Raw genomic sequence first — 27,994 nt, 5'->3', positions numbered from 1 at the left:
CTCTTCAGGGCTCCTCAGTGCTTGTGCCCGGGTTCAGGTGCAGACAGGTTGGAGAGGGGTTGTGCTGCACAGGACAGTGTCAAGGGCGTGTTTCATGGGAGAGCCCAGAAAAGGCCCCGTGAAAACAAGAGTTTGGAAAAGGAGTGAAGGGGTTCCCCAAGCTCCACCTTAGAGAAAATGGAGGAAAAGCAGCCATCTTAGATAAAGAAAGCTTGTTTTAAGCTAATAGAAGGAGATTCCAACTTAACCCAAGGAAAAGAGAGGTGGAGATGTCACTTCTGTGTTTTCACTATGTTCCTATGAGATTCTGAAACAGGCAAGGATGATCATTCCTGTTAAATACAATCTTAATAATTAATACAGTTAATAATCTCAATCTTAATGCTTTCATAGCTTTGTTCTATTATTAGAAATCAAAACTTTAGGTCAAAATCTTCTATCCTGCAATCTTGCTTTTAGACTTTATGCAGTGACAAAGCTGACCCTGAGCAATGAAGGCTGTGACAGCTAGTCTAAAATATTCTCCTTTTCTGCCTGCTCCTTTTCTCCAGCAGCTTTATCACTCCAATAGCACACTGTATACCTCTGCCCACCACTCCAGGTCACAGCAAGCAGCTTCAGCAATTTACACCAATCCACTGGGCTGTGAGTGGGATGGCTGAGGGACATGGTGCCACCTCCTGACTTTGGCTGTGGCAGCAGCAGCCTCCAGCAGAGGACTAGCCAGCAGCACTGGGACCAGCACAGCTCAACCCTTCAAACACTGGGGATCAGGAATGCAACTCTACCTGCCGCTGGTCCTCCGAAACCAGTTGCCCTGTAGGCAGCAAAGGATGCAGGTGGACACGGTACCCAGTCACTTTCCCTGTAGCCGGCATCCACGTTAGCCTCAGCGAGCTGTGGCTGTGTTCACTGACAAGCAAATCCTGGGGACCGATGATCTCAGCTGCAAGAAGAGAAAGGAAAGGTTTTTGATTCATGACACTGGTGATCAAGCCAGTGCTGGATATGTGCAAACCTTTCTTTAATGAGATCGCCGTATTCATTGCACATAAAGCCTTGGGTATAAATGTCCCTCGCTTAGCCTGAGAGGGAACAAGCAGCTGGGATCTGCTTCCAGACCAGAGCCGCCCAAACAGATTTTCTTTTGGTAAACTGCTGGACAGCACAAGAAGGAAAAACAAAACTAGTTCTGGCAACATTTTCCTTCCGAATACCTGCTTAATGCAAAGGGCATCAGTTCCTTTCTACCTTCCTCTTCACTGCCACCAGAAATGATTCTGACACAAAGCTTAAGCCCTGGATGAAAAAGTCACAGGAAGCTCTGAAGTGCTACAGAAAAACAAAGAAAGCAAAACAGACCCTCTGGGGACTTAGGGCTCATGCCAATGGATGACATTCTTCCAAGCTCTGCCCCCAGCTTTTAACTCATCTTCTCATAAATTTGTGTGCCAAAAGGGGGGCAGGAATTCATTGCCACCACCTGCAGGTTCACTGCAACATCTGTATCTCTTTGGAGAGACACCTAGGTCACTTTGGAGATCTCTTTGGCTGCTCCCTGCAAGGAAGAAAGTCCTTCTTGAGAGCCTGAGCTGTGCTGCCAGAGCTCACTATGACAGCCCCATCGTGAGAGCCACCGAGAGGCAGAACTGTGTCCTGGTGTGCAACTCCTGCCCCTTGTCTGAATGGGCAGTGAGAGCTTCAGGATCCTGCATCACCAGATGAACCATGGAGACACAGACACAAGCAACATATGCAGGACTACTGCCCCAAGCAACCGGTACTTCATGAGCTGACTGATCCTGTAGGGCCATCCACTCCAAAAAGGTCCCTTGTAATGAACACAGGGGACACGGGAGGTCCATCTCCATGGTATGGCTGGCACTTCCAGGAACAGAGAAGGAGATGGTTCAAGCAGGTGGAAAGCAGGATAAAGGGAGAGTCCTGACGCACCTTGCGCAGTCTGCTTGATGGGCCGTGGTGGCTCTGAGGCAGTGAAACAGAGCCTTCGAGAGAGTTTGGGGGCCACATTGTGGAGCAGGTGGAAATCGTCAACATAAAGCACATGCTCTTCAGTAGGCTCAGAAGCTATTTTGTTCAGTTCATTCTTATCAGCATCCTTAATTCCTAGACAAAGACAAGATGAGGAAAAGAGGAGCATCAGAGACCATCACTGGCATAGGCCAGACATTGTCAAGAGCAAGCGGGAGAGATGTGCTGGCCTCTGGAGCTCTGAGGGTTTTCATGTTTTACACCAGCTTTGCAGTCATGCTGCCCAAGGTAAAGGATGAAACAAGGAATGAAGACGCAAGCTAAACAAGCAGTGGTGGAGCTAATGAAACATCTTGCCTCAGATAAAAAAGGTCAAGGTTTTCTCCAGAGGCATGCTAGAAATTGCCCCAGGAGATTCGGCTGTGAATGGGTTGCTTGGGGTTGGGAGCGAGAGGGAGCAGGGCAGGATTTGGCCTTGTCCTTCCTGTTGGATACAGAAACCTTTCTGCATTTCTGATGGAGTGAGCAGAGAATGGGTCCTTGGGAGGCTGTTGAGAATTATGTGAAAATTGTTGGGTTTTTCGATTTTGACAAAAAAAGAAAAAACAAAATCACCCCTAAGTTTCATCTTGCATTGGTGTAAAAGGACTCGTTCACTCTCCATAATGGCATCTCCTCACTTTCCCTGCACCTTCTTCTCCCCTGAACTCCTTTGGTAAGTGCTAGGTTTGACTTGTAGTAAATGACTGTATCTAGCTTTTGGGGGCTTTTTTTTTTTTTGCCCATGGAATTATTCTGAAGGACATTTTTAACATTGCTAAAGTTGGTCTTCAAACCCCATTAACAGAAACCTTCAAAAGTAAAAACATTCCACTTTTGAAAATGTCACATCAAAACATTTTGACTTTTATGGAACTATTTATTGAACTCCTTCTGAATTCATAAGTAGTTTTGACAGAAGCAAAACTGCAGATTTTCACTGAATAAATCAGCTCTCGACAACAACAAAAAACATCCCAGCATAGCACAGATGCAATTTCCCTCTATGTGCAATAGTTGCTAGCGCCTAAGCTTGGGGTTGTGCACAGCATTTAGAGGTGGACGCTGTTGTGCATCTAGAGTCTTTCCTGGCACATAACTTTTATGTTGGTGCACACAAAGTATTTGGTAGCAATGCTCAAGCTACCTTGGTTGTCTGTACATACCTACAGCAAACACTGTCACCCCACCATTCTGCAGGACGAGGGCTTCATCTTCAAATGAATCGCCAGATTTCCCGTCCGTGATCAAAATAACTATCTGCAAAGAATTGGAGTTAGATGCAGACAATGAAAGAGCACAACATGAGGAGTTTACAGAGACAACTGCAGTATTTTCACACCTATGGCTCATCCCTCTAAAAGGATGAGCACTTGAAAACAAATCTTTCGATAACCTGCACCTCTCAGGTACCCCACTCAAAATTAAAAGCACGCTTGGCTGTCAGGTGGATTTGGAGAGCATGAGCTGAGAAGGAACCAGAGCATAAAATCTACAGTTCATGGCAGCTTCTCCTCTGCACATCTCCTCCTGCCCTACTGTGTCTCAACTCTGCTCAGGGCAGTAACCCTGGCTCCAGAAGGAGATTAAGTACAGAGAGAGTTTTCAGCCCTAGAAGTCCATAATAGCAGCTCTCAGGACTCAGCTGCACCCCGGATAACACACATGCTCATTGGTACCTGGATGGTGATATCAGGTGGCAGGAAACTCTCTCAGTCACAGCCTGGGTTTAAATTAAAGCCAAACTCAGCAGCACAGTAACCCCACACCTTTCAAGCTCTTTGGGCAGTCACACATCAAATTATGTAAAAGGATATACGACTGATACATTGGATCCTGTAATGGGGAAGGGACCCCACTACAACACCTGTAAGCAGGTAGGTAACATATCCCACCTGTAGCATCACGTTCTCTCTCCTGCTTTGTTATCCAAAACAGATCACACTGATCACACCACACTGACTGCATGGATCATGTAGATCGCTTCTGGCATACAGGATCTTAGAGCAGGAGAGAAGGTGCAGCACCAAGCTGCAATTGTGGAAGGTCCATGCCTGGCCATGGGAGAATGGGAGGCAAAACCCGGCTTTAATAGTTTCAGATTCAGTGAATGAGGTATATCTATTCCTTCCTTATGTGGCTGCCCCCTTCTTGATTTCAAGGCTGTTTGCCAGCAGAGCAGAGCAAACTGCCTCCTACAGGTCTGCCAAGCAAACTAGAATGCAGTGCCTTCTTTTCAGTATCCTCAGAATTAAGAATCCCTTTAAAATGATGAAAAAAAACATTAAATACGATCTGAGGAAACTGGTGACCCAGAACTATGTCTGAAAGATACTACAACATGCCTGCTTTTTAAATAAGATGTTAATTGTACTGCCACACTCCATAAGGGGAGTGGACGTATGCAATCCTTCAGCAACAGCAGCATCATTCGCACAGAGGAGGCGCAAACGCCAGGACTTGTCTCCCTCTCATGTCTAAATCATGTCCTGAGGCCATTACTGTGCCTGACAATGTGAACCTGTTCTTTTTGCTTATACAATATGTGCCCTGAATTCAGGTATTCAGCTGGAGGCATTTAAGACAGGAGCGCTGGGTCTCTCTGTAATAAGTGGAGAGAGAGAAGCGTTTCCAGAAGGTGAGCCAGTCAATCTGAAATGAGCTCCTAACTGAGGTGCCTCAATTCCAACTCTAAAAACAGACGGGATAAAAAAAAGGCCAACTGGCTCCTTCATGCCTTCAGGTGAAGAAGACAGAGGTCTGATCCCTTCAGAGGATCACAGCAGTGAAGACATCACAGAAGGTCACTTACCTTTGCGGCATCCTCCCTCAGCATGGTAGGGTGAAACATGGCACGAGCCACAAATGCCAGGGCAGACCCTGTTTTTAAGCTGCCCCCTTTGAATGAGAGCTCCTGAATTGCCACCAGCATTTCTTCAATGGTTACGTTATCTGTCAGCTCAATACTCATCCTGGGAATGAGAAATTGAGGGACACAGGGGAATAAAGAGCAAGGAAACTCTATTGTTACAGAAAGAATACATCTTTAATGGTAATGACCAGCAATCACTTTGATACCTCAACGGTCATACCAGACTCAAAGGTAGACAAGAAGCCCTCTTCACAGTGGTCAAGGGAGTTCAGGATACGAGCCACGGAGGCTTTTTTCCTTAAAACAGTATCTAAAATTGGACAGTGGGGAATTTCTTGTGACTGCATTAAATACCACCCTCCTTGCCCTGAAAGAATTCCCCATTGCCAAGTGCCTCTAGACTGCTGTCCCTTCAATGACATTTCTGGCGGGTTAACTCTTGCTTTGCTCTCGTTGATGGTTCAGTTAGTTGCCCTGGCTCAGCTGAACAGCAAGAGCTCTTTAACCATGGGGACATGGTTGCTTAGCAAAATCTACCCCTGCCCATAGCCGCAGGGCTTTAGAAACCCATCTGCTGGTGGAGGAGAATGGACTGACCTACCTTGGTTTCTCCTCATAGAGCACCACCCCCAGCTGAACGCCTCCTTTGCCCATCATCACGTTCTTGAAAGAGCGGGCCACGCTGGAGATGAAGTCCTTGACCAACTGAGAGCTCTCTGTCCCGGAGCTCTGAGTTTGCCCCACAAGGAACAAAATGTCCGCCGCCTCCGCCGTCCCACACACTGAGGGAGAAGATGGGCAGGAAGGCTAAGTCCACACTGTGCAATGAACCAGCTGTGAGATAAACCCATGTAAGTCATGTGAACCCCAGAGATAATTCAGCTAAGGGAGAGACACCTTGCCTAGGCCCAATGAAGTGGGTAATTATGGGCCTTCCAGAGTAACAGGCTGCTTGCTTCTCTTTAACATCTTGCTGAATCCCCTTTCTGCTGTTCCCACCCAGGGAAGTTTCCCATTTAAAGGCAGGGATTGAAGCACAAACACTGGGGCCTGGATCTGTCAAGGCATAGAGGTACGTAGGATATGCCAAAAGCAAGAAGAGCCAGACACCCAGGGGTGTTCATTTGACCAGAGGCAGACATTGACCCTTGAGCTGGCCATCCCAAATTCTCCTTGGAGACAACAGAAGGAAACGGGCCCCTCAAGAGTGGTTCACCTCTCCCATTTATTATTGAGACCTACCGGCCATCAGCAGAGCCCAGACAACTCAGACGTTGACATTGGTATCACAGATGTCTGCTACTAAGCGTAGTGAATCCACTCCTATTCACGGGTCTGAGTGACCTCCCCAAAATCAGATAAAAACTTCTGTTGCAGAACTGAAACTGAGGAGTTGGATAAGCAACTGGTTATATTTGTACCAGCAATTGCCCTCACATGGTGACTATCATCTCCCTTTCACTGGGGCCAGCCACAAGTCACCAAAACCAGTAAAGTGATATATATACCAGGGAGAAAGGAGACTTGAGCCCAGAGAGTCAACAAGAAAGGAAAACGGAGCCTGTCAGTGTAAAGCACTTCCCATTTACCTGAGATAAACTTCATTTATCAAGTTGTTGGAGGCCCCTAATGAGAAGCCAGAAAAAGGCATTAGCAGAGAGAAATCCCTGTTGCGTAGGTGATTTATTGGACTGTTTTGAAGTGCGGTCCCAAACCCAGGAGCAACTAGGCTCTGTCCTGGTAAAGGCAGACAGGCTTTGTGGTCTTTCAAATAGTAATCAAGGTGCTTAACTCCACTTCCTCCTCATTTGCAAGCTGTTTTGCAGGCCACGCAAACACCATGTGACACCCTGGATTTCTCATCATCGGGGCTCCAGAGCCATCGTGAGACACCTGTGCGGACTCATGGCCATCAGGCCATCCACGCTGCTCCGTGGCCTGCCACTGGCTTTGCAAGCCCTAAAACAAGCAGGGCTTTCAAATGGGGCTTGCAAAATGACCAAATAGCAACTGCAAGGAGAGGTGCCAGTTGTTCGCGTAGGTCTTTGTGCAGGGTGCGTTGTGCTCATTCGCTTTCGCGATGCAACTGGGCAATTCCAGTCTTGTATGGAGAGAGCTCGGGACATCCTGGTCATTCAGCTCTGCAGTGTTCCCCTCTTGCCAGGCAGCCAGAGCACCAAAGAGATTTCACATGCAGGAATGAATGGTTTGAGTGTTTTTCCCTTACAAGCCAGAGCTGATCTGATGACAGCTGGCAGGGAAGGGACAGGTGTACAGGGAAGTTTGTTTAATGAACATCAAGGCACATTTCCCTTTACAAAGTGTTCAATCTCTTTTAATTGAATTTCATTTTTTTTAGGCATCCAATGAATGTATTTCATGGACGGAAATCTGATACCTTTTAGGGACACTCAAATAAGTGAAGGCTGTAAATAGGAAGCTCAAAATTTATATTTTCTTTGGCATTTCCCTTTGTTGCAGATAGATGCTGAGTTATTATTGTAGGGTTGCTGGGAAGTAGACCACGCTGACTACTGGAGCAGGGCTTTTGGTATCACAGACTTGTTCACAAAGACTGGGCTCAATCCTATGTTTTGTTCTTGCTGGGCCACTTGCAAAGGCCAGGCAGTGCAATGGGTTGTTATTGCAGGGATGCTCATGAGTCCTGGGCTGGCACCCCAGCTTGCTTGGACAGGGCTCTTAAAACATCCTCGGAGGACAGAGTCCTTCCAGGACCAGCTGCATACCCTTCCCAAGGTGAATCCAGGCCCACACACTGACAATATTGCCACCCAGCTCAACCAGCCAAATACAGATGTAGGGACCTGTTATCACCACTTGCTAACTTCCTTCTGCTGCAGAACAAAGAGCTTTGTTAAAGCAAAGAAAACAGGTTTATACCTTTGACCGCTCCACATTTTTTTCATTCTGTGTCACTACTGCTTTGACTTCACCCAGCTGCTGTCTTGACTTTCAGCTGCAGGTTTAGAGACTCAACCTGCACCTGCCAGGGCTGGAGCACTTGCTCCAATTTGCCATTTTAAGGCTGAAGAGATGTTGTGGGGTGGGGTGGGGTGTTTCCCCTGATTTCAGCTGCTTTTAGGGGCATGGGTAGATTTCATTTTCTTTAATCCGACCATATGTGTGGGTATTCATACATTCAGCAATTTCATTACGCAGTCACTCATTACACAATACGCACAAAGCATATTGCAGCTGTACTGCTAGAGACCATGCCCACAGAGGACTTGGAAGTGCAAAGTTCCCCGTGAGTTAAAGCTTCTTAATCTCTCACACTGCTGCTGCAATGGAAAGCCTGTTTTAGCTCAGCCTCTTCAATTTACCTGACTTTTACCCTGTTCCTATAAGCAGGTAGGGCTGATTCCCAAGAGGCTTGGAAAGATGCAGGCTGCGTTTTCTCGGATCATCCTTTGTTGCTGTCTTTTCCTGCTCAATCCGCTTTGGCCACATAGTGGGACAGAGAATTGTTTACCGGCTGCAGATGGATGGCTGTCCAAGGCTCTTTGTTACCCAAGTTTTTTGGTTTCTTCATCTTTCTTCACGCCTCTGTCACCGAGTTCTTCATGATTTAACAGTTCTGTTTGCTGCAGAAAATTAATGACTGGATCTTTTTAGTTTAACTAGTTCCCAGTTGGGAATACAAAGCACTTTCCCTTGACAAAAATGGGAGACAATTATTTCAATTTTCCTTTCTAGAGCTATCAGTTGAAATTTTCCTTCCTTTCTCAATCCTGCATAAGTGCTTTTCAGCTGAGATGTCAGGGTTGTCTTGGAGGCAGCTCAGCTGCTAACAACTACTCCCCATAAGCTCTGTTCCCTGCTGCTGCTTCTGTCTATTTTGAATCTCCCCCTTTTCCCTAGCTTGGACCTCAATGTCCCTACTTCCCCAGAATGACTTTGGGAAAGGCCAGGCCAGTACTTGGCTCTGACTGAAGTTTCCTCAGAACTGAAGGAAATTGTTTGGCAGCCTCCCAGGTATCTGCAACCTGTGTTATCATGAGAAAATCCTAATAAAGGCTCAACAATAGAAAGAAGTATCCACCAGCTCTCCCCAAATCACCCATCTCTTGTAGTTGTTCAAGGCAGTGAGGAGTCTTCTTTCTGGGAGACCTGCATTTTTGTCCCTGATCTGGAAATCATGTTCAAAATGCCTTTGATATTCACAGGATTGGGGTCTTTGCCACCTGCGGGGAGCATCTCCACATCCCAAATCACCAGAGAGCCTTTTCCATCCATGCCTGGCCCCTGGAAGTCTTGCTCATCCTGCACAAAGTTCCTTTCCTCATTTGCATCCAGGGTAACGAAGGGAAAGACAACGGTGAGCTGCAAGAGCTCTATGGGATTAAAAGGGGCAGGATGGTGACCTCTCTTCTAGAAAGGGACAATCAGACCCCATTCATTGAGATGCTGAGCCAGGTGCTCAGCACCTTTCCAGAGGGGGCCCAGCTTGGCAATGAAACCTGAGCACGTTCTGCTACTTGGATCAGGTACTGAAGCTGTCATTGGAAATATGTGATATTAAGCATATTTGGATTGGTACCTTCTGGAGAAAATACCAACACAGACAGCTATATTAATCACAGGGGGATATGATTTTATTTGAAATTTTCCATGCACCTCCAAAATTACCACATTTCATCAATCACAGGTTTGCCAGAGACATCTGTAAACGTTGATTTATTGCACTGTTCCCAACTCCGAATTAAATAGCATTATAGTCAAGTATATTGGCTTAATTGACGGACAGAAATTTAATCAAGTTAATTTTGTAGCCGATCCAAAGCTTCTATTAACTCCTTGCTGAATTTCGTGAATTTACTCCAGGCACCATCAAAGCCTGGGGGTGTGTTCCTGCAGACCAAATCAAAGAGGAAAGATGGCTCACATCCAGCCTCATGACAGTCCTGGGAGCTCCGATTTAGCTCCATAGGCTGGTCACAAGGAGCAGGCTTGGAGGTACTGGACCCTTTCCACAGCACCAACCCAATTCATTTCCTTCTCATTTTCCAAGAGGTGCAGGAGGTATTAGACCACCACGGCAAGAAAAGCTCCCTACGCACTCACCCCTCTGCTCCTCAGTGACTTACTCTCCCTACCTCCACAATGCAGGGAAACAGAGAAATAAATGCACTTTGTCCCAGCACTTCCCTGAGGAATCGCAGCGTGCCTGGTACCGGGAGCATGGGAGCAGCCTGGGGAGGGTGTTGGCACTGCCTCCCCCAATCTGCCAGCCCAACCCAGCTCTCTGCACCACCACCACCGCTTCTGCAGGACCCACAGGCTATGGAATCATGGACTGGGTCATGCCTTAACTCCACTGGGCTGTTTCTCCGGGGTCCTTTTGGCTCCTGCCTGTGCCAGGCTCACAAAGAGCTCTTTACGAGCTTGGCTTGGAGGTGATGAGGCCTTGTGTGGTCTTGACTCCCTGAAGGGCAGCAGGAGACTTCAAGGCTGCACATCCCAGCCCTGACATCTCCTCTCTCAGTCCCCTCATGTCACATTCCCCTGGGTGGTGGCTTGTCTCAACTCTTAGAGGTCAGAAGAAGAATCAGGAGGGGACAGGTTTTCCTCTTCTCCTCACCTTCCTCTGAATCAGCCAAGGCTGGACAGTATCAGAGGCAGGACAGTGAGCAGAGTCCTGATTTCCCCTTAAAACCTGGTACGGAGTCAGGTGCGTCTCCCTTTCGGGGCCAGCTGCAGATGCTCTGTTAGCCAGCTGCTCCCAACCAAAAGGGACCTTAACACAAAAGTCAGAGGCATCAACACTACAGCCTCACCCTGACGGTACCCATGTGCAGCCTCAGCCTATGACATTAGCAAAAACCACTGCTCAGAAGGGGCCTTTCCCTCCCTGCTGTCTCTCAGCATCATCCCCAGCTGCTACATTTGCAGTAGCCCACTTGTCACGTACCTTCACGAACAGCCACGGCTCTGTACTGCGCCATGGCCACTGCCAGGGCGAGGATCTGGGCATACAGCATTTTCCTCTTCTTGGAGAAGAAACTCCTCCTCAGTTCCTGGAGTCAGCACGCAGCCTGGAGAGCCGTTCATCTGCCAGAGAAAAAGGGGCTTTAATGCATGTCATCCCAGCAGGATGCTCCTGCCTGCCTACCGTGGAAAGGGAACGTTTTCTCCAGCAACCAAGGCTCATCTTGGCTTAGCGCTCAGCACTAGAGTCCGTGAACCCTTTAAATCCTCAGGTTCTTTGCTGAGGCTGGCAAGGGGGTACTGCACAGCTTTGTTCCCCTGGCAGCTTTCCCTACGAGCACTCTTCTTCAGGCAGCAATGACCAGGGCACATCAAGCCCAAAGGTGAACGTTACCATTGCAAAGGAAAAGGAAAGTGGCCGCCACCTCAATTACGCAAGGAGGAGAGATCCCCGTGCCTCCAAACTACGAGTTTCGCTAGGAGATCATTGCAGACAGCAACCACCCACACTCTGCTCTCAGCTCTTTATTAATCTGTTTTTCAACTAACCTTCAGGTTCCTAAATCTACGGTGAACTGCCTTGCATTCGCTGTCCTTGGAAATCCAAGCCATCACTGTGTGGCAGCCAAAGGGGCCTGAAAGCTCTGGTTACTACCCACGGACAGTTTAGCGACTCCCCTAACAAATGCTGACAGCTCGTTAGGGCTACAGAAGTCTCCCTCTGCAAAGCAATAACTTCCCTCTATGAAGCAATAACTGCAGCAGAAGTGGCATCGCCAGAAGGGGTTTTATTCTTTTTTAATGGGCAATAAAAAGTTCTTCTTCTGTTCTAAGCTTCACCTGCTTGTTTCAGGCTGAGCAGATTTCAGAGAGAGAAATGGATTACTTCCAGGATGGAAATTACAAAGGTTAGGAAAAGACGAGCTCAATAACATCTCCTAGCCTAGCTCTTTGCCAGTGCTGGATTCTTCCTTGCAGTTAATAACATGCAACTTCAAAATCACATTACATTATAGATTTGGTTTCTTTTGGAAAATAAGGTTGAGCTTCCATGCACTAATTTGACCTAAATGAATCCCCAAGCAAGAAGAACGAAGGTCGATTCCCCTGGAGCGGCCCAGCATGTGTGTGTCGATGCAGCACCCTGCATAGCCAGGGGCACCGTGGCTGTTGTCACCCTGCACATCGCATAGCTACACCCATCTCTGAAAACTTCAGGGCCAATTTCCTGAACAGGCAGCTCTGCTGCTTAATGTGTTTTCGGTTTCTTGTTTTCCCTCTCGCTTCTCCTAATTGCTTGGTGTACTTGAATGTAATTGAGATCTCTGCTGTGTAGCAGTTAACCTGTGCTGTGTCCTTCCTTTTTACCTCCTGTCAAAACCTCTGCGTGATGCTGCCGTTAGTTGCTGCAGAGATGGCTTCAAAGTCAAAAAAACAACCAAACAAAAAACCCACAACAAAATACAGGTTTTTTAAACATTCAGAAGAGGACTTAACTACAGGAGCAAATAAGCTTATAGGAGACCAAGCACTGGAGAAGTGCAGAACTGAGACGCAAAAAAGCTAGGTTTTAACCTCAGCTCTTCTACAACAGTCGTGTTAAAACTTTTGGCAGGGTCACCCTGCCACCCCTCGCGTCCCAGCATTCTCCTTGCAATGCAGAGCTGACAGCATCCACCTTTCCCTTCCCAATTAATATGCAGCTCTGTAGGGCATGGTCTGTCCTGGGGCATGAGCATAGCCAGCAGGGAGCAGGATGGTGCTAAAACCTTTGCCTGCATTTCTGAGTTCTGCGTTAATATTATTACAAATGCACAGCCTTCCAGGATTGTTCCTGCGGAGATCCTTATTTCAATTTCAGTGTCCTCCAAAACGTGCCTTCTTCCTTCCTCTCTTCTCCTCCTCCTGTCTCTCACACCTCTACACTTCCTCTTGCCCAAAATATAATCCAAGTGAAGGGTAATTTATCCTGTAAATACAACACTGTCCCGGGAATTTCCATATCTAGAATAACACCAGAAGTGCAGTAAAATAGGCTCATGTAGATCCTTAGGGAGCAGACATCTATCACAAAGGCTAGCACTGAAGCCTGGTCTTATGGCCTTACTGGTCAGGATGGGGAAGGCCCCCAGTTCCTGCAAAGGGCACTGTGGCCAGCTCTCCCACTCCCGCCCCAAAAGCACCAGCTGCCGCACTGAGGCAGAAGAAGATCCTCCTAAGTGCCAATTTGCAAAAGTGCCCAATGCATCCCTGGTGCCTGAGGACTTAGGCAGAGCAGAGAAGCATGCATGCGTTAGCGTGGCCATTGCCACACGTCAGCCCCAAGTGGGGCTCCAGCACACAAACCATCCCTGGATGCCAGCAGTGCACATGGCCCTCGCCACCTTGGGTGCCATCATCAATCCAGTCTGCCTAATTAAGGCAAGTGCCCACATCTGGAGGGTAGGCAGTAGATTAATGAGCTCCAGTTGTCTGGTTTTTAAGTTGCAATGCAATGAGCACCTTAGCTCCGTCTCCCACATATTAGAAGTCCTTTGCAAACGCAGCCTCCTTCTTGGCTCACTGCTGTTTTCTGTGCAACCTGCAGACCCTGGGCTGCTGTACCACCTCCTCAGCCTGAAGAGGACATGAATCATGACCTACAGCGCCCTGCAAACACCTCTCCTCTCAAGACAGACCCTTTGCAGTAGGTTTGTAAATAGACTTGAGCCTTAATGTTGGACTTATGCTAAATGATACCTCCTCCCTTTCCAGGTATGACTTTTCTGACTTCATCCTCCCCATTCCTGACCTAAATCAAGGGTGGTTTCACTGCTGCTTGAAACCCTGGGACACACTGAGCCCAAAATGCATGAAAAATTCTGCAAAGGTGAAGTGTTGACAGAAATCTCCCTTTCTCTGAAATTCCAAGGAAACTTTGATTTATCCTCAAAGGAGGTCTCTCTAAGATGCCTCTGTGATATGACAAAATATGTGCCAACATCATCCTACAGAGTATCAGCTTCCTTGTACGACCAGCCAGCGCGCTGACCCATGGGGCAGGGTTATGCAACGTGGTGGAGATGCCCTGATAGAACCCCTGACCGAGAGCGATATAGAGTCAGCAAGCGAGAAAGGATAGAAAGAAAACCGAATCTGAATCTTTGCCATTTGTTCAAGTTCACACCTGTGCACAAAGCAAAAAAAGGCCTCAGCAACAAAGAATAAGTCTGAGTTTCTGCAGTCACTTTAGACGGTTAAGCCAAAGCACGTTTTCCACAGATAAACATTTGACATGCGATTCTTCATTTCTTTTTCAGCTCTGATGTTGTTTAATGCTCCAGCATTGAACAAATACAGTAAAAAAGGCACATTAACATGCTCCTACCCAGCAACAGGAAAACAGTTACATTAGGAATAAATCCTAGAAGACTGTGCAGAGGCAAAGAAAAGCATGGTGAACCTATGGCCCTTCAGTGACCAAATGTTAACATCTGCAAATGCAAAGACTCTATGCGTGTAAAAGGCTCTAGCTCAGATGATGAACTCCTCGAAGCTACATTGCAAAGGTGAGGAAAAGGATGCAACACGGGGGAACCATAATCTGTATTCCAAAGACTTAACACCTTCATTGGCAGACATGAATTCATATATGCATGTGTGCAAACACGCTGGACTTTTACGTGTTGAATTTTTGAACATGTTGTACTTCTTGAATTGAAAAAAAATGTATATCAAATTTTAGTTAAGGGTATGCTCTGCCTTTTAGCAGTGAGATGCAGATGTTCACCTATGGCAAAAACCCACTCAGCTGCCGCTGATAGTCACTGAGGTAGGTCCTTGACGTATGATGGCAGTGTATCCAGTTTGCAGATGATCTCAAATCAAGAGCACTATTCTCAGACTTCAGAAAGAAAATAAATCATTTTCTCTCTTGTTTCTCCCCTTCCTGGTTCCTTCCAAGATCCATTTGGGTCAGTTAGGTATAAAATACCCAGCTCTGGGTCGGGAAGGGCACTGTGGGCTATTTATATCAGCATAAAGAGCTGCTCTGCTACTTCCAGATGCTGGGCAATAGCCTGTAAACGCAGTGAAAAAGAGACAGCAAGGTTTTGCTCTGATCCTGGTGTGTGCACACTGTCCCCAAAGCTGCATTTTTTCATAGCTCTTTAGTACCTGAAGCACACATGGGACGTGATGTTCAAAAGCCACCAGTGTCAGCCCTCACACGATTCACCCAATCAAGCCCTCCACAACATATCCAGGCACCTGCTAAAAAGCAGGACACACTGTTTCTCTGTGCCTTTAGGCTTAACTCTGGACGGAAAAAGTGATGCCATTTCTGGACAGGCAGGTCTCAGGGGCAAGGCCATTAGGGCTGATGGCCATCTTGGACCCACACCCAAGAAATTACTTCCAATTCCCATCCTGCCAGCTTGGAGACCTCAGCTAGAATGGGTCAGAGAACGCACCTGAGATGTGCACTTTGCAGTGGGGTTTCTGGAGGCGTGGGGTTTCACAGGTAATGTGGATCCCACCACAGATCCAGCAGCCCTTCTTGCCCGCTCCAACACCTCTTCCTCCATCCGCAGCCCACCAGTGGGCCAAGAGAGCCACAGATCACACCTGGGCTTGCTCCTTCCGTGCACTCTGTCTTTTGGGATGTAATATTGGGGGCAATGAGGCTGGAGGGAGATTGCCATTCTCTCTACCATTGTTGTCCAATGTAGGGCAGCTTTGCTCACCTTCAGTCCTTTGGTGCCATCATGATGCTGCTTATATACATCAAATATTAGCAGACTTCAATCTAGCAGGTCTCAGAGCTGATCTCTGCAGTCACTGGTTGCCAGCAGCCCCTATCAAAGAGCTCCTAAACAGTTACAGAGAGCTTAAGAGAAATATGGTGGGGGCAGGGAAATGACCGCCATAAACGTCAGGGCTTTGCCTGGAATCCTAGCAATTTCCTTGATCTTTTACTGCCCCAGTAAATAATTTATTGGGGCAACTTCTCCAGGTTTTACAGTACCTGGAACAAATTGCCTCCCAACCCCATAAAGTTGATGGACCAGGTTCTCCCTTTACCATGCCAGGATCAGATAACAGAGCTGTAGGAAGCCTAGCAAGATGCAACAGGGTAAGAGAAGAAAGCAGGTCTTATATGCTTGCAGTAGTGTCAGAGGCTGGGCTGTTCCCCTCCTTTTAGTCTTCCTGTGCATGTATTTGTAACAAACTTTTTTTTTTTTCTCCCAACACATTTTGGGATAAATAAATAACTCCTGTCAGCAAGTTCAGGGATGGGACCCAGTGGATTTGTAGTTTCATCTGACCAATGCCTGCCTCTGGGTTTGCCTGAAGGTCCACCTGGACCTCATGCATGCTTGTGGCCCCACTCCTGCCCTGGGATCCCACATGCCAGTGCCAGATGCTGCTGCTAACCACATCCACCCACTAACTATCCCTGTTGCACACCGACACTAAAAATACATTAAGGTGCTACATCCGGGTAAGCACTGAACAGCCTTCTCAGAGAACCTGTGGAAACCCACTTCCCTACACCCAGCTCTGTGCCATGGCACTTTCTCTGTCACATGACCAGCAAGACCTTCCATCTCACAACCCAGCAAAATATTGTCTCCTGCATTAGAAAGCTCTGATGGACCTGAGATTGTCTCCTCATAAGGTGCTGACACTGATTTTTTTTTTTTTTGTACTATTGCCTGTTTATAGGCATTTTTGGTTTTAGCCCAATTTAGATAATTTCTGCCAAATATGACAGAGGAAAACAGGTCTCAGAAATTTTATTTTCCTACAAGTCTCCTGAAAATAGCCCTCTGGAAAGAAGGAGGCTGTCCTATTTGCAGCTCCCTCTGAAACGTTGCAGACTGAGCACAACCTTACATATTAGCCAGCAAAGAATCCACAAGAGGCACCTCCTTACAAACACTCCAGCTACAGACATAGCTTCAGCTACAGCTCACACCTTGGTAGACACGATGGTACCCAACCCAGCACCTCAGGCTCCCCTGCTCATGGAGCAGCTCAGGTAGCTCCTTTTTGGGGAAAGCCCTTATGTCCTTCTTCTCAGGTGCCTTGGTTCACAACCACTTATGTTTGAACATAGCACTACCCCTCTCAGGACACAAGCAATTGCACTGTCAGACACATCAAGGAAGAAGCGCCTGTCATTGCTATGACCTGTAGGGTGGTGTGGGGCCATCTCCATGCCATGCTTTACTTCTACCTGAGAAGTGGAAAGGAGAAGGATGCACTCTTCTTTCCTTCTCCCATCCAGGGCTGCCTCTCCTTCCTGACAGCAAGTCCCTAGAGCAAAGCCAAACTGCTGTGAATGTGTGTGTGTGGGGGGGGGGCATGGGGGGCAAGTGTCTGTGGGTCCCAGGAGGGGTGGATGAGGGGGAGCATCATTCTGGGGTAAAGAAGGAAAAAGGGTGTCACGACACCCCGTGCCACCAGGATATGGGTTGAAATCCTACAGAGAGGGATCGCAGCAGCCCCCCAAAGAGATCGTGCTGAGATGTCTAACAGAAACATTCAGACTGGCCAGAATGGGGAATTAATAGGAACTTCTGCATGTGGAAGCACCAGGGGCAGAAAGAGGTATGGGGAAGGGTCCAGGTACTGATGGCACCTGGGTTAGCAAGTCACCAAGATCCCAGCATACCTAGGTACAGCTTTGCAGGACATCCAGACAGGGAGAAATGAGGGACAGCCTGCATCCAGACAAAAACAAAGGCAGACTCAAGCCATTGAATTTTGGTGGCAAGATTAAAAAAATGGGGCTCGAGGCTTAAGACACCAGCAAGGAGGCAAAGGATAGGGAATAAATCCTAGTGGCGCACAGAGATGGAGAGAAAAGATGACAGGCATTGCCAACTCTTAAAAGGTACCAAAGGCACATCCAAAACCAGCATGTTATCCCAACCTAAGAAAAGCACGGGAGACAGGATGAAGAAGCAATAGCTGGTGTCATTTAGAGGGTTTGCCAGTTCTGCAAGCAAATGTGTTCATAATTTGCTGGAGGGGAAATGCCAGCTCTTCTCTTTGGCTTTGAAACGCTTAGATGGAAAGGTCTGGTCAGGGGGCATTTCTGCAGCCCCTCTCCTGTGATTAGACACCATTTGCTGCAGGGGCATTAAAGACATTTTCAGACTTCAAGGAAAACGGTAGATTTGGATGGGAGGAAAGACCTGGTTAAACACTGGCTGTTTCTTGCTTGATAGAAATAAACCTTACGGGGTCAAAAGTTTACAGGGTTTTTTCTAATGGACTTAATAGAGTTTTGTGGTAATTGATTTCTCTCTAAAACTCTTGAATAGGGAATTTAAGCTGCTTTTGTAAAAAAAAAAAAAGAATATATTGACTTGTTGTTATCTGTAAACACACCCCTGAAATGCATGGGACCTTCTCTCAGGCTCGGCTAGGACTAGAGCAAATCCACTCAGGATTAACTACGTGGATCAGGAGAACTAACCCCAGCTGAACAGGCTTGGGTCCCTCCAGCAGGTGTGAGCTGGGTAGGCTGGGAATGGACCCGTCCCCTAACACAGCCCATGCCCAGGCTCACAAAGAGGCAATGCAACGTCCCTGGACACATTTCATCATTCACATTCAAATTCTGCAGCAAAAAACAAGGCCTTAAACAGGACCGCCATTAAGCAATGCAATAGGAGACAGCTCTTATCTCTTGAAGATAGTTTATGCTTTTGCATAAACCACTCTGGATATCCAGAGGATTCATAAGCTCCTGAGCAAAACCACCTTCCAGTTTTCTGCTTCCAGGGCTGCTCCAGTCTCGGTGCCACCCACGTGCCACTGGTACCAAGTCCACAAGCCCTGCAGATGCTGGCTGGCTTCGCGGGGTCCCACCTGGGTGCCTCTCCAGCACTTTCCACAGTGGAGTGGACCTTAGCTTGTGCACAGCCCTAGCCTCACATGAACTGAGTTCATGCCGTTCCCCTCATGTGAGTGTTCACACACCATCAGGGCAATTTTCCTGGGATTTTCCATTACCTGGATAATCCCTTTCCCTACAGTGACAGATAGTGGAGTTTTGGATCCATGCCTAGGAAAGGAAAACTGTGATTTCCTAGATTCTTAAAAATCCCAGTAATTGCTATCAAAGCAGCATGACAGTCCTTAGTGCACCCAAACCGGCTGGTACTGCTAAAGGCTCCAATCAGCAATCCTATGGTCAGCAGAGATTTGGGTAAGTCTTAGGTGCTGCCTGAACGTGTTTTTTTTTATTCCTGCCCAGTCACTAATTCTTTGGACTCTAAATCCCCATTATTGAATCTTAACCCAGCACTCACAAGAAACCCTACGATAAACCCAGGGAAAGCGAGCTACCATTTCATGCAACTCTCTCAGATGATCAGAGAAGCTGGGGAAAAAAAAAAATCAGTGGGCCTGCTGTTCGCCTGTCTCAACATGACACTTACCCAGCTAATTCCCATATCAAGTTTCCCCTCCATCCCATGCCTCTCTCTCACCTTTGCAACTCAGGACCTGACAGCCTCCATCCTGCTCTGAGGTCTCAACTACCAGACAAAGCGTTTGCCTCGATTCCAGCTCACCCGCTCCTGACATCAGACCTCACGTGGTGGATGTTATATAGCCCAGTCTACCTCAGCAGCACCAACTTTTTGGAGTTAGGGCAGTGTCACTAATCCTGCCGTTGTTGGCTAGCTCCGAGATTCCCCAACATCAGACCATCTAGTCGAAGGGGCTGCGAAGAAGTGATCTGATTTTTCTTGCCCTGAAGCAAGTCCCCAAAGGCAGCCTGCGAGACCTGCAGCAACAGACATTCCCAGGGACAGCTCTACTCCAAGGCACCTCCTGCTCCCCCAGCCCAGGATGTGCTGCATGGCATCCCAGCACCAGGACTACTAAGAGGAGGAGAGAGCATCAAGCTCAGGCTCAAAGCCAGGAGGTCCCTCGCTAGCACAAGGCAGGTGCTAGTGCCATTGAGCACAGTATTGCAGCTGAACCCTCACTCGGGGCAAAGGTGCTGGGTGTTGGGAGAAAAGGCCACGGCAGGTAGGTTCTCCAGAACCCCCTCTCCATGCTCAGAGCTGGCACAAGGCATCCCAGACCCTCAGCAAATGACACTTTGGGTATCTGAAGCTCCATCTCCAGGGCATGTTCCTATCTAAAACTTCAGCAGCCCTCCTGGAAAGACATGGGGCTGCAGGCTGCATCTGAGGAACTACCTCCGAGTCTATTTTCAGCCAAGAGATGCACACAGGCATCCTTGGTGCACTAAGGAGAGTGTTTTGCACAGACCTCATGTTTTCCCTCCATGTGTCTCCTATTGCCATAACACCCAGGCAACATACAGCCCAGTTCTGCCCATGCACTAGGAAAGGGCACTGGCATGCTTAGGGCTGGTAAGATGGGCAGAAGAAGGAAAGGAAGCTGAGCTCCCCAAAGAGCAGTGCTGAGGTCCTGTCACACACCTGTAGAAGGTGCACAGGTCCCTGCACAGCCAAGGTGACGACAAATCCCCCTTAGACTCCTGGCTGCAGTTCTGTCCGTGAGGGGCTAAATGACATTTTACCATCCTCTGAGGTCCCACGTGGCTGCATCTGGCAACACGGGCTTTTTAGAGCATGGCAAAGCTTGAATCTGATCCAGCACCATCTTGGGTCAAGGGGTGCCGAAAACAAATGTCTCAGAGGGAAGCCGGAAGAGTTAGTAGAAAGCTAGAGGAGCGTGGCTTAGGGTGTCCCTCACATAGGCACCCACATTGCAGAAGGTGCAGGTGCTGGTGAGGTGCTGGAAGCCAGGGGCAACAGCTTGGGGGGCCAACAGACTTCCTATCCCCTGGGGAGGCACTTTTCAGGAAAACTGTTGGAGACACGGCAAATGCCACATCCTTGGAGCTGCAGCCCCTGCCCAGGGCTAGAGCCCTGCAGCTCCCCTCCACTTCACAAGACACATCAATTCACTCCTCTCTCCTGGAGGATCAGCCCTGTAGGCTTCCAGGCACTTCCGCCATGGAACAGAGGATTTTAGAAGCAAAGAAACCGTTTCCAAGGAGTATTTTTACCCATATGCTGCAGCGTGGAGCCCATTTGAACAGCAGTGTCAGCAATCATGAGAAACTGCTGCTCCTTGCAGAATGGGTAAATGATTCCCCTTCCCTCTCGGAGCGAGGGCTTTGAGAAAGTGTTTTGTTGGTGATTTTTTCCTTAATAAATACCATTGATTTCCTGATTTAAAGGGGTTGCACTGTCTAGTAATGTTTAGCGGAGATGATGGGGAGGGGGGAGGGAAATCTTGTGAGGCTGCTCAATAAAAGAAGATGAAGTAAGAGCTGGAGGAAGCCTATTTTCCGCTTCGGCACCCAGCTGAACGTGCCTGGCTTGTTCAAAGGCAGTGACCCGCAAGGGCTGCCCACCACCCAGTCCCACCAACTTGAGATTTGGATCCCAGAGCTCTTGTCTCCCTAAGGAGATGGGGACCAGGTGTAAAAGCAGCCAGATTAGCATTTCAGTGGGTCTCCTGAGAACATGGGGAGGGTGGTACTGCTCTCCTCTGGCCGACACTGGCAGGCTGAGTCCAATATCCTCCTCCGCGAGTCCTGCAGTTATTCACACCAGGGTCACACACACACAACACAGAGGGTCTGCCGGCAGCAAGGCATAGGTTAGGATTTGCGCGGACCTGACGGAAACAGCCAGTTAACAGCAAAGCTTTGAGGAGGGGAGACCTCCTCGGGTTCGTGCCAGACGCCACTGACCGGAGGGCAGCAAGGCAGATGACAAGGTGATGACAAGTAGCTGGAGGTAATTGGCAGGTGATACCTCTTCCCCTGGTATGCGACAACTTGCAGAGTTATGTCCAACTGGGGATGTTTTTGCCATTTTCCATCTCCTGCAGAAACTATCCAAGCAGCATCTAGGAGCACTGGATGGAGCATTTCAGCTTAGAAGCACCAAGGAGAAAAGCAGAAAAATACCTTATAAACCCTGGAAATGAGAGCTAGACCGCCCTCTCCTTTCCTCCACACTATAGTGACTCCCCAAACATCAGGTTTTCACATTAATGTTAGCATTAATTTAGCTTCTTAGCTAAATCTAGAAGCCTTTCCAAGTAGAAAGTTATGGTCAGATAGTGGCTGTGGACATTGTCTCCAGCCAGCAGAGCTGCCTGCAATTGCACACATTTTTTCTTCCTCTCCAAGAGGGCTGACGATTCTGCATGCGTAGCTGTTGCAAACAGCAAAGAAGGGTTTGCTGCCTGCCCTAATCTCTCCATGCAATAAACACTGAGAGCCGAGTGAAGGTTCAGAGTGGATACCTGAAGGAGTTTTGCTTGGAGACACTCTGCACCAGAGGTCTACATGGAACAAATGCCTCTGTCTTGACCCCAGCGACCTCCCCACTGGGATGCTGATCTTCAGGCCCTAACATAGCCTTTGATATCAGGACCTAGGTACATACCATCTAAGAGCGATCACCATCCTACTTAGGAAAAAAGAAATTCACTTGAAAGTCCAGAAGGTAAAAGACCAGCATATGGTAACAGTCAAACAGTCATCACGCACATCTCCAGAAACAGGTAACACCTCCAAACCAAATTTAACTTCTTTCTGCACCCTACATCTGCTTTAATACTCAGCTCTGAAACAAGCTACCTTGTTCCTCACTGCAAAGCTGCTTCCTGCAAAGAGAGGGGGAACCCCTCACCTGCGCGCGGCAATGCGAGCTGCTCACTTAATAGGTCTCCAAGCGCTCACAGCTTTAAGGATATTTGCAGTTTCTTTATCCTATTGCTGCCTGGGGCATTCATGAGATGGTGCTCATTATCTGTGTTCCCATAACGGAGGTGAAAGGTCTGCCCTGCAGAATTATGTATTGGCGGAGTCAAAGTCAGTATTTCCAGGCGGGCAGGCTGATATTACAGACAAGCAGATCAATAGATTGGGGGGCCGGGGAGGGGGGAAAGGGTTAGGAAGTCAATTGATCAACTGATTGAGCACTTGGCTGACAGCCAGATCTGCATTTCTCAGGTTGCTCACGCTCAGGCTGGCTGTTTTCCAGGAGGTTATTCGTATTGCAAAGCGCCTCTTAGCACGACTGAGGCGACTGGGAGCAGGTACAAAGAAAACAAAGATGCCAGTCTGAGGTCCCGCATCCCCTGGGAGCGAGGGGCCCCTTGGTTTTGTTGCGGGATAAATTCTACAGGCCAGTCCCTGCTTTCATTGGGCCAATGCCATTTCACCGCCTCCAAATGAGTCTCGTTGCTCAATGAGGTTTGGGGCTGTGAGCTTCGGGAACAAGTGAATGAAGGAGTGCCTGTCCCATCCTGCACGCTGCACATGGGACTTGCATGGTCTTGTCTCCCACCCATGACTGTGCAGCCCCACTCCAGACCCCACGCGGGCAGCCTGTCCCTGGCAATCGGCCCCCTCCATGCCCACACACCCCATGCAGCCCCATGGAGGTCCCCCAGGACTGGCTGCCTAGCCCTATGTTCCCTTCCCACGATCAGGAGCCAACCTCACCGGGGTCCCTCAAGCCCAGGTCTCCTCCACCATGACCAGCGCCCAGTGGGGGCTGGGCTTGCATAAAGCCTCCTGTGATGAGGATGGGTCTGGACTCTTCCCTGGGGTGTCTCAACACAATCACGACACCAATACCAGTCACCGTCTCATGCCAGCACTTTCCACTAAACAGGCACGGAGCCAACACAAATCTCAGCTTCAGTTTCTATTAAGCAAACGGGACCCTCTGACTAAAATCCTATTATTGGAGGTGGGAGAGACCTCAGGAGCAGATGCTCCTTCCCACATTTCCATGCTGTGAGATGGTGCAACTAGATGGTCACGTTGACTTTTAATTATTTTTGTCTCAGGTTTCATGCACGGCACCATGAGTTGCCAAGGCATTGAAGCAAGGGTGTTTTGACAGACAGACAGACATCTCCCCGAACATCAGACAGCACTGGCCAAATTCACCTTATTTGTGCTATTTTTTACCTCTGTACAAACCCACTATCTGGTACAAACATATTTTACACCCACCATAAATGCACGTTAATGGTTAAGGAAGGGAGAACTGGCTCCCTATATCCATCCAGCCAGATTAGGCATAAACAAAATCTAATCAGTTTGCAAGGTGCTGGCGACCAAGGTGTGCGTCGATGGGTGAGTTGTACAAACAGGAGGGGCAGCCAAGGCAGTGAAACCTTCCTGAAAAGCAGCAGTTGTCCTTGGCACAAGGCCACAATTTGGCCCCTGCCACCAGGGTGTTGAGGTGACTCTGCAACACTTGTACCACTCCTCTGGGGCGCAGCAGGATGCTCTTGGAGGGAACCAAAGCTCCTGTGGATGTAACTAAACCCATTTCAGACATCCCGCTGTTCCTCCCGCTCTCCCAGAAGTTGCTGCTGTGTCTGCCCGTATCCCCGAGGATACGAACCCAGGCCTCTCACTGTTTACGTGAATGTCTTTATTGCCTTCCTTCCGCTCACTGATGACACCCAAGATGAACGTATTGTCCACCTTTCAGCACCACCTGCACCACCTCCCTGGCACTGCAGCAAAGTGGAAACCTAATTCATCCCAGAAAACCACATCTGCAGTTATACTCATTAATCCTTTCCCTGCTTTTCTGACGGGGTTTCTCATTAACACAGACCTGCACTGTCTTTTTGAGCACTCCTTGTCGCTATGAAACGCACTCAGACCCTGGTCTCCTCAGGGAACGTCCTTTTCCAAAGCACAGATCTGAAAGGCTCCTTCATTACAATCTTTGCTCTGGCTCCCTCCAGCAGTGTTTTCCTGGCCTGCTCCCCTCCACGGCTGCCAAGCCTTGGGCAGTGACAGGGTGACCTTTCCTACAAGGGAGAAGACATTGCGCCTGCATCGTGGCCTGGGAGAAGGCTCTGCATAACCAGATAAGGGAGCATCTGGTAATGGGAGCCTGGAGTGGGAGATGTCTGGTTTTGACCTGCTGCATTCCTCCTCTCTTTCTCTTGTCCACTAGCTGGAATTAGCAGGAGACCAAGAAGGAGGAGACTGAGAGGCTGCATGCCTCCCCAGGAGTCCTGGGGGACAGGAGCCATCAACGGCTCCAGCCTGGTGGAAGAGGACACCCTCTGTTAGGACCCTCACACTGGTTCTCCATTGACTGGGGTCTGGCAACACCCACTGCGATCCTTCACAAGCCCTGCCAGCTCTTCCCAGGCCTCTGCAGAGGAGCTGAGCCCACCGTCTCTTGCTTTGGGAAGCAAGGATCTTCTTCTCAGTCTTTTTTTTATATGAAAAACTGGCATTTGGGGACGCTACACAGACTCATCTCTGAGCTTTCTCAGGATGCACAACCTGGCCCTTGGTCAGAGGAACAAACCCAGCAGGGAGACACTATCTGGACCTATCTGAGAACAGCTGAAACACGAGACAAGCCATGTTTGGGAAAGATAGGTTGGGGGGAAAAAAAAAAAAAAAGCAAACAAAATAACACCACCAAAACAGACAACCTTTTACACATATAAACCTTCTTTCAGAGCAAGGCCCCAATGCACCAATATTTAAAACCAGGGAGAGCCAAAAGAGCTGCTACAGTGAGAAACATGAACATCCTGGCCTGAAGACCAGCCCTCTGTGGGCTGCATCTGTCTGAGCCACCCTGGCTCCCCTGTTGATGGGATGCTCAGCATCCCTCAACATCTCAGCTTGGATTTGTTGTTCAGATACCTGCCTCCTTTCCTCCTTCTGCCACACGCTTCTCAGAAACCATCATCTCAACAACCAGATGTTCCCCATCTCACGTCTCTTCTTCTAGTGCTGAGTAGCTGCCATTCAAACAGCCCCTGGGGAGAAAGTATTACCCCTAGCATTTCCAGTCTTGGGCAGCGTGCAACATGAACAAACCCAATTCAACGCCATGTGCTCCCACAGCTCAGAGAAACTTGCACTGGTTCCTCACCCACCTTCTTCATCACTTAGAAAACCACAGCTGGTTTTGGCTAGCAGAAAGCTTTGCCCCCTTATCAGCCAGGCACAACATCAACTAATTGAATCATAAAGGTAACAAGGTCAGCCAGGCTGGGAAAAGTGAGGACTGAGACTGAGCATTGACTACCACTTAGCAAAGAAGCCTGAGGAGGGAAGGACCATCAGCAGAGCTGGCTGCATCATACAAAAGTCACACCACTAGCTTGCCTGGTGGCCAATTTCCTTCTTTCCCTAGAAGAAAGGCATCTTCTTGTAATTCTTGATTGTCAGAAAAAGCAAAGATTACATTATCTTGGGCCTACAATGGACAGCAGCTAAATGACATTGTTCATCACCGCTGTTCCCCATAAGATTTCATTTCTGTGGCTACAGGAGGAAGCAGGAATGGGTGGACTGCTAATTAATGCTGAAAGATCTCAATCACTATAACTTCTGGTGCTACTGAGGCAGGAAAACCTGGGCTGTGTTACTTGCTCCTGGAGCAGGAAAGGAGCAGACCCACAATTTGCAGCTGCACGTACACAGTTCGCACCCAAGTGGTCGCTGGATTCATTGCAATTTCTTGGCGCTACGTCTCTTACACCTCTGCAGAAGCAGTCTGGCACTGTTGTAAGAGAAAGCAGATTCCAGCCCAGAAGTATGTTACTTATCCCCCTCGAAACAGGCTGACTTCCCCAGCCAGGAATGGCCTCGGAACAACCCTTTCTGCCGTTTCTTCCATAACCCACTGAAATACTCATTTTGTGTGGGGGAGCAGGAGTAATAACTGGCCCTGGGAGGGCAGGGGGCTGGTCTGCTCCGTTGTCATAGCTTTGATTCAGAACTTGCTTTCAGCACTTGCTGTTTTACCAGCATCCACTTCACAGAATCCAACGGAACTAGCAGTTTAAAAGAAAAATATAGCTCCTTATTGCACTGGCGGGAAGTTTATTGGGGTTGAATCCTGTCCACTGCAGCACTTGGACCCCCCCCCCCCCCAAGAGCAAAGCGGGTGACAGGAACGCTCTTTCTCCCAGGAAACCTTGAAAAAAAAAGTGTGCTATGCAATTCTTCACAACTCTTCCCTGCCTCTAAGACCAGCTGATGCCACTGAGCATGGGAAGAGCAAAGTCACCCCAAAATTTAGACTACAGACAGGCTTTGGGCATCTTGGGCACTTCCAGCCAAGCAGGAGCAGGGCCCTCCGAGACACAGCGAGGGTTTGCTTGTGCAACGCAGCGGGAACTTGGAGGCGACTTCCAGTCCTGGAGGGCTGCTACCTCCCACCTGCATCCTCTTCCTCCCCATCTCCCCCGACCTGCTCTCACAAGTTTCGCGCCGCGGTTCACTTAACTGCAACCTGAGAGTGGGAAAACGCAAGCGAGCTCAGGCTGAGCGTACAAAACCAGACCCCTCTCGCCCGACAGCTGGGCGGACAGACAGACAGCAAGCTAACTACAGGCGGCCGGCACAGCTTACCTGGGCAAAGCTGCCGCACGTTGGGTTTTCAGCGCGGGCGAGGAAGGCCAACGGCCCCAGGAGCGGGCAACCATGGCTCCGCGCCGCGCGGGCTGGCCGGGCTGCAGTGAAACTCCCCGCGCGCTTGGGAGAAGTTAAGAGGCAGGAGGAGGGGCTGCTCCAGGCCTCCCTCCCTCCAACGTGTTCACCTCCGTCTCGGCGGCCGGCAGCTGGAAGCGGAGCGGCGGAGGGGAGGTCCGGCCGGGCGCCGTGCAGGGGCTGCTTCCCCTCGCGCTTTTGGCAGGAATGCGCGAGTGAGGAGGGGGGAGAAAGGGAGGGGAGGGGGAAAATCCTTACCTCGTGGGCGCAAAATAACACTGAAATAACTGGGATGTTGGTGAGCGCCCGGTCTGAACACCTAGGGCGGCGCAAGGGAAGGGGCTGGTGGTCCCCTTTATCCCCAGGGGCCAAAGGGTTGAGGCTTAGCCCTCAAGAGGGGGTGGGAGTGCTATCGAAGACAAGAAGCGGGGTGCCGGTATGAATATACGCTTCAAATATAGGGGTCTGACTGTGCTGCGGGTGTGCTGGGCTGATAAGGAGAGATACAGGTCGAAACATCTCAGAAACGGTGCTTGTACTTCATTTGTCTCATCTCACAACGCTCAAGAGCTTTGTAAGTCTCTCTGCGCACCCATTTGGATGACGTTGACATCACTATCAACGGGCGCCAAGAAACCGCGGCGCAG

General features: G+C 48.9%; 1 protein-coding gene across 1 annotated transcript in view; it reads right to left on the bottom strand.

Moving 5' to 3' along the window:
• LOC106488103 (collagen alpha-1(VII) chain-like) overlaps positions 1-27,503 on the bottom strand; it is a 141,256-nt gene extending 113,753 nt beyond the window's left edge. Inside the window, exons 1-7 of the mRNA XM_067317553.1 lie at positions 27,270-27,503; positions 10,836-10,975; positions 5,505-5,685; positions 4,844-5,003; positions 3,198-3,291; positions 1,954-2,127; positions 789-946 (exon numbers count right to left, since the gene is read on the bottom strand). Of these exons, the coding sequence (XP_067173654.1) occupies positions 789-946; positions 1,954-2,127; positions 3,198-3,291; positions 4,844-5,003; positions 5,505-5,685; positions 10,836-10,905 (837 nt within the window). The 5' untranslated portion in view covers positions 10,906-10,975; positions 27,270-27,503. The remainder of the gene's footprint in view (positions 1-788; positions 947-1,953; positions 2,128-3,197; positions 3,292-4,843; positions 5,004-5,504; positions 5,686-10,835; positions 10,976-27,269) is intronic.
• Between the last annotated feature and the right edge of the window lie 491 nt (positions 27,504-27,994).

Source organism: Apteryx mantelli, chromosome 1 (assembly GCF_036417845.1).
Source record: "Apteryx mantelli isolate bAptMan1 chromosome 1, bAptMan1.hap1, whole genome shotgun sequence".
Lineage (NCBI taxonomy): Eukaryota > Metazoa > Chordata > Aves > Apterygiformes > Apterygidae > Apteryx > Apteryx mantelli.
This window is presented reverse-complemented; position numbering and strand designations above follow the sequence as displayed.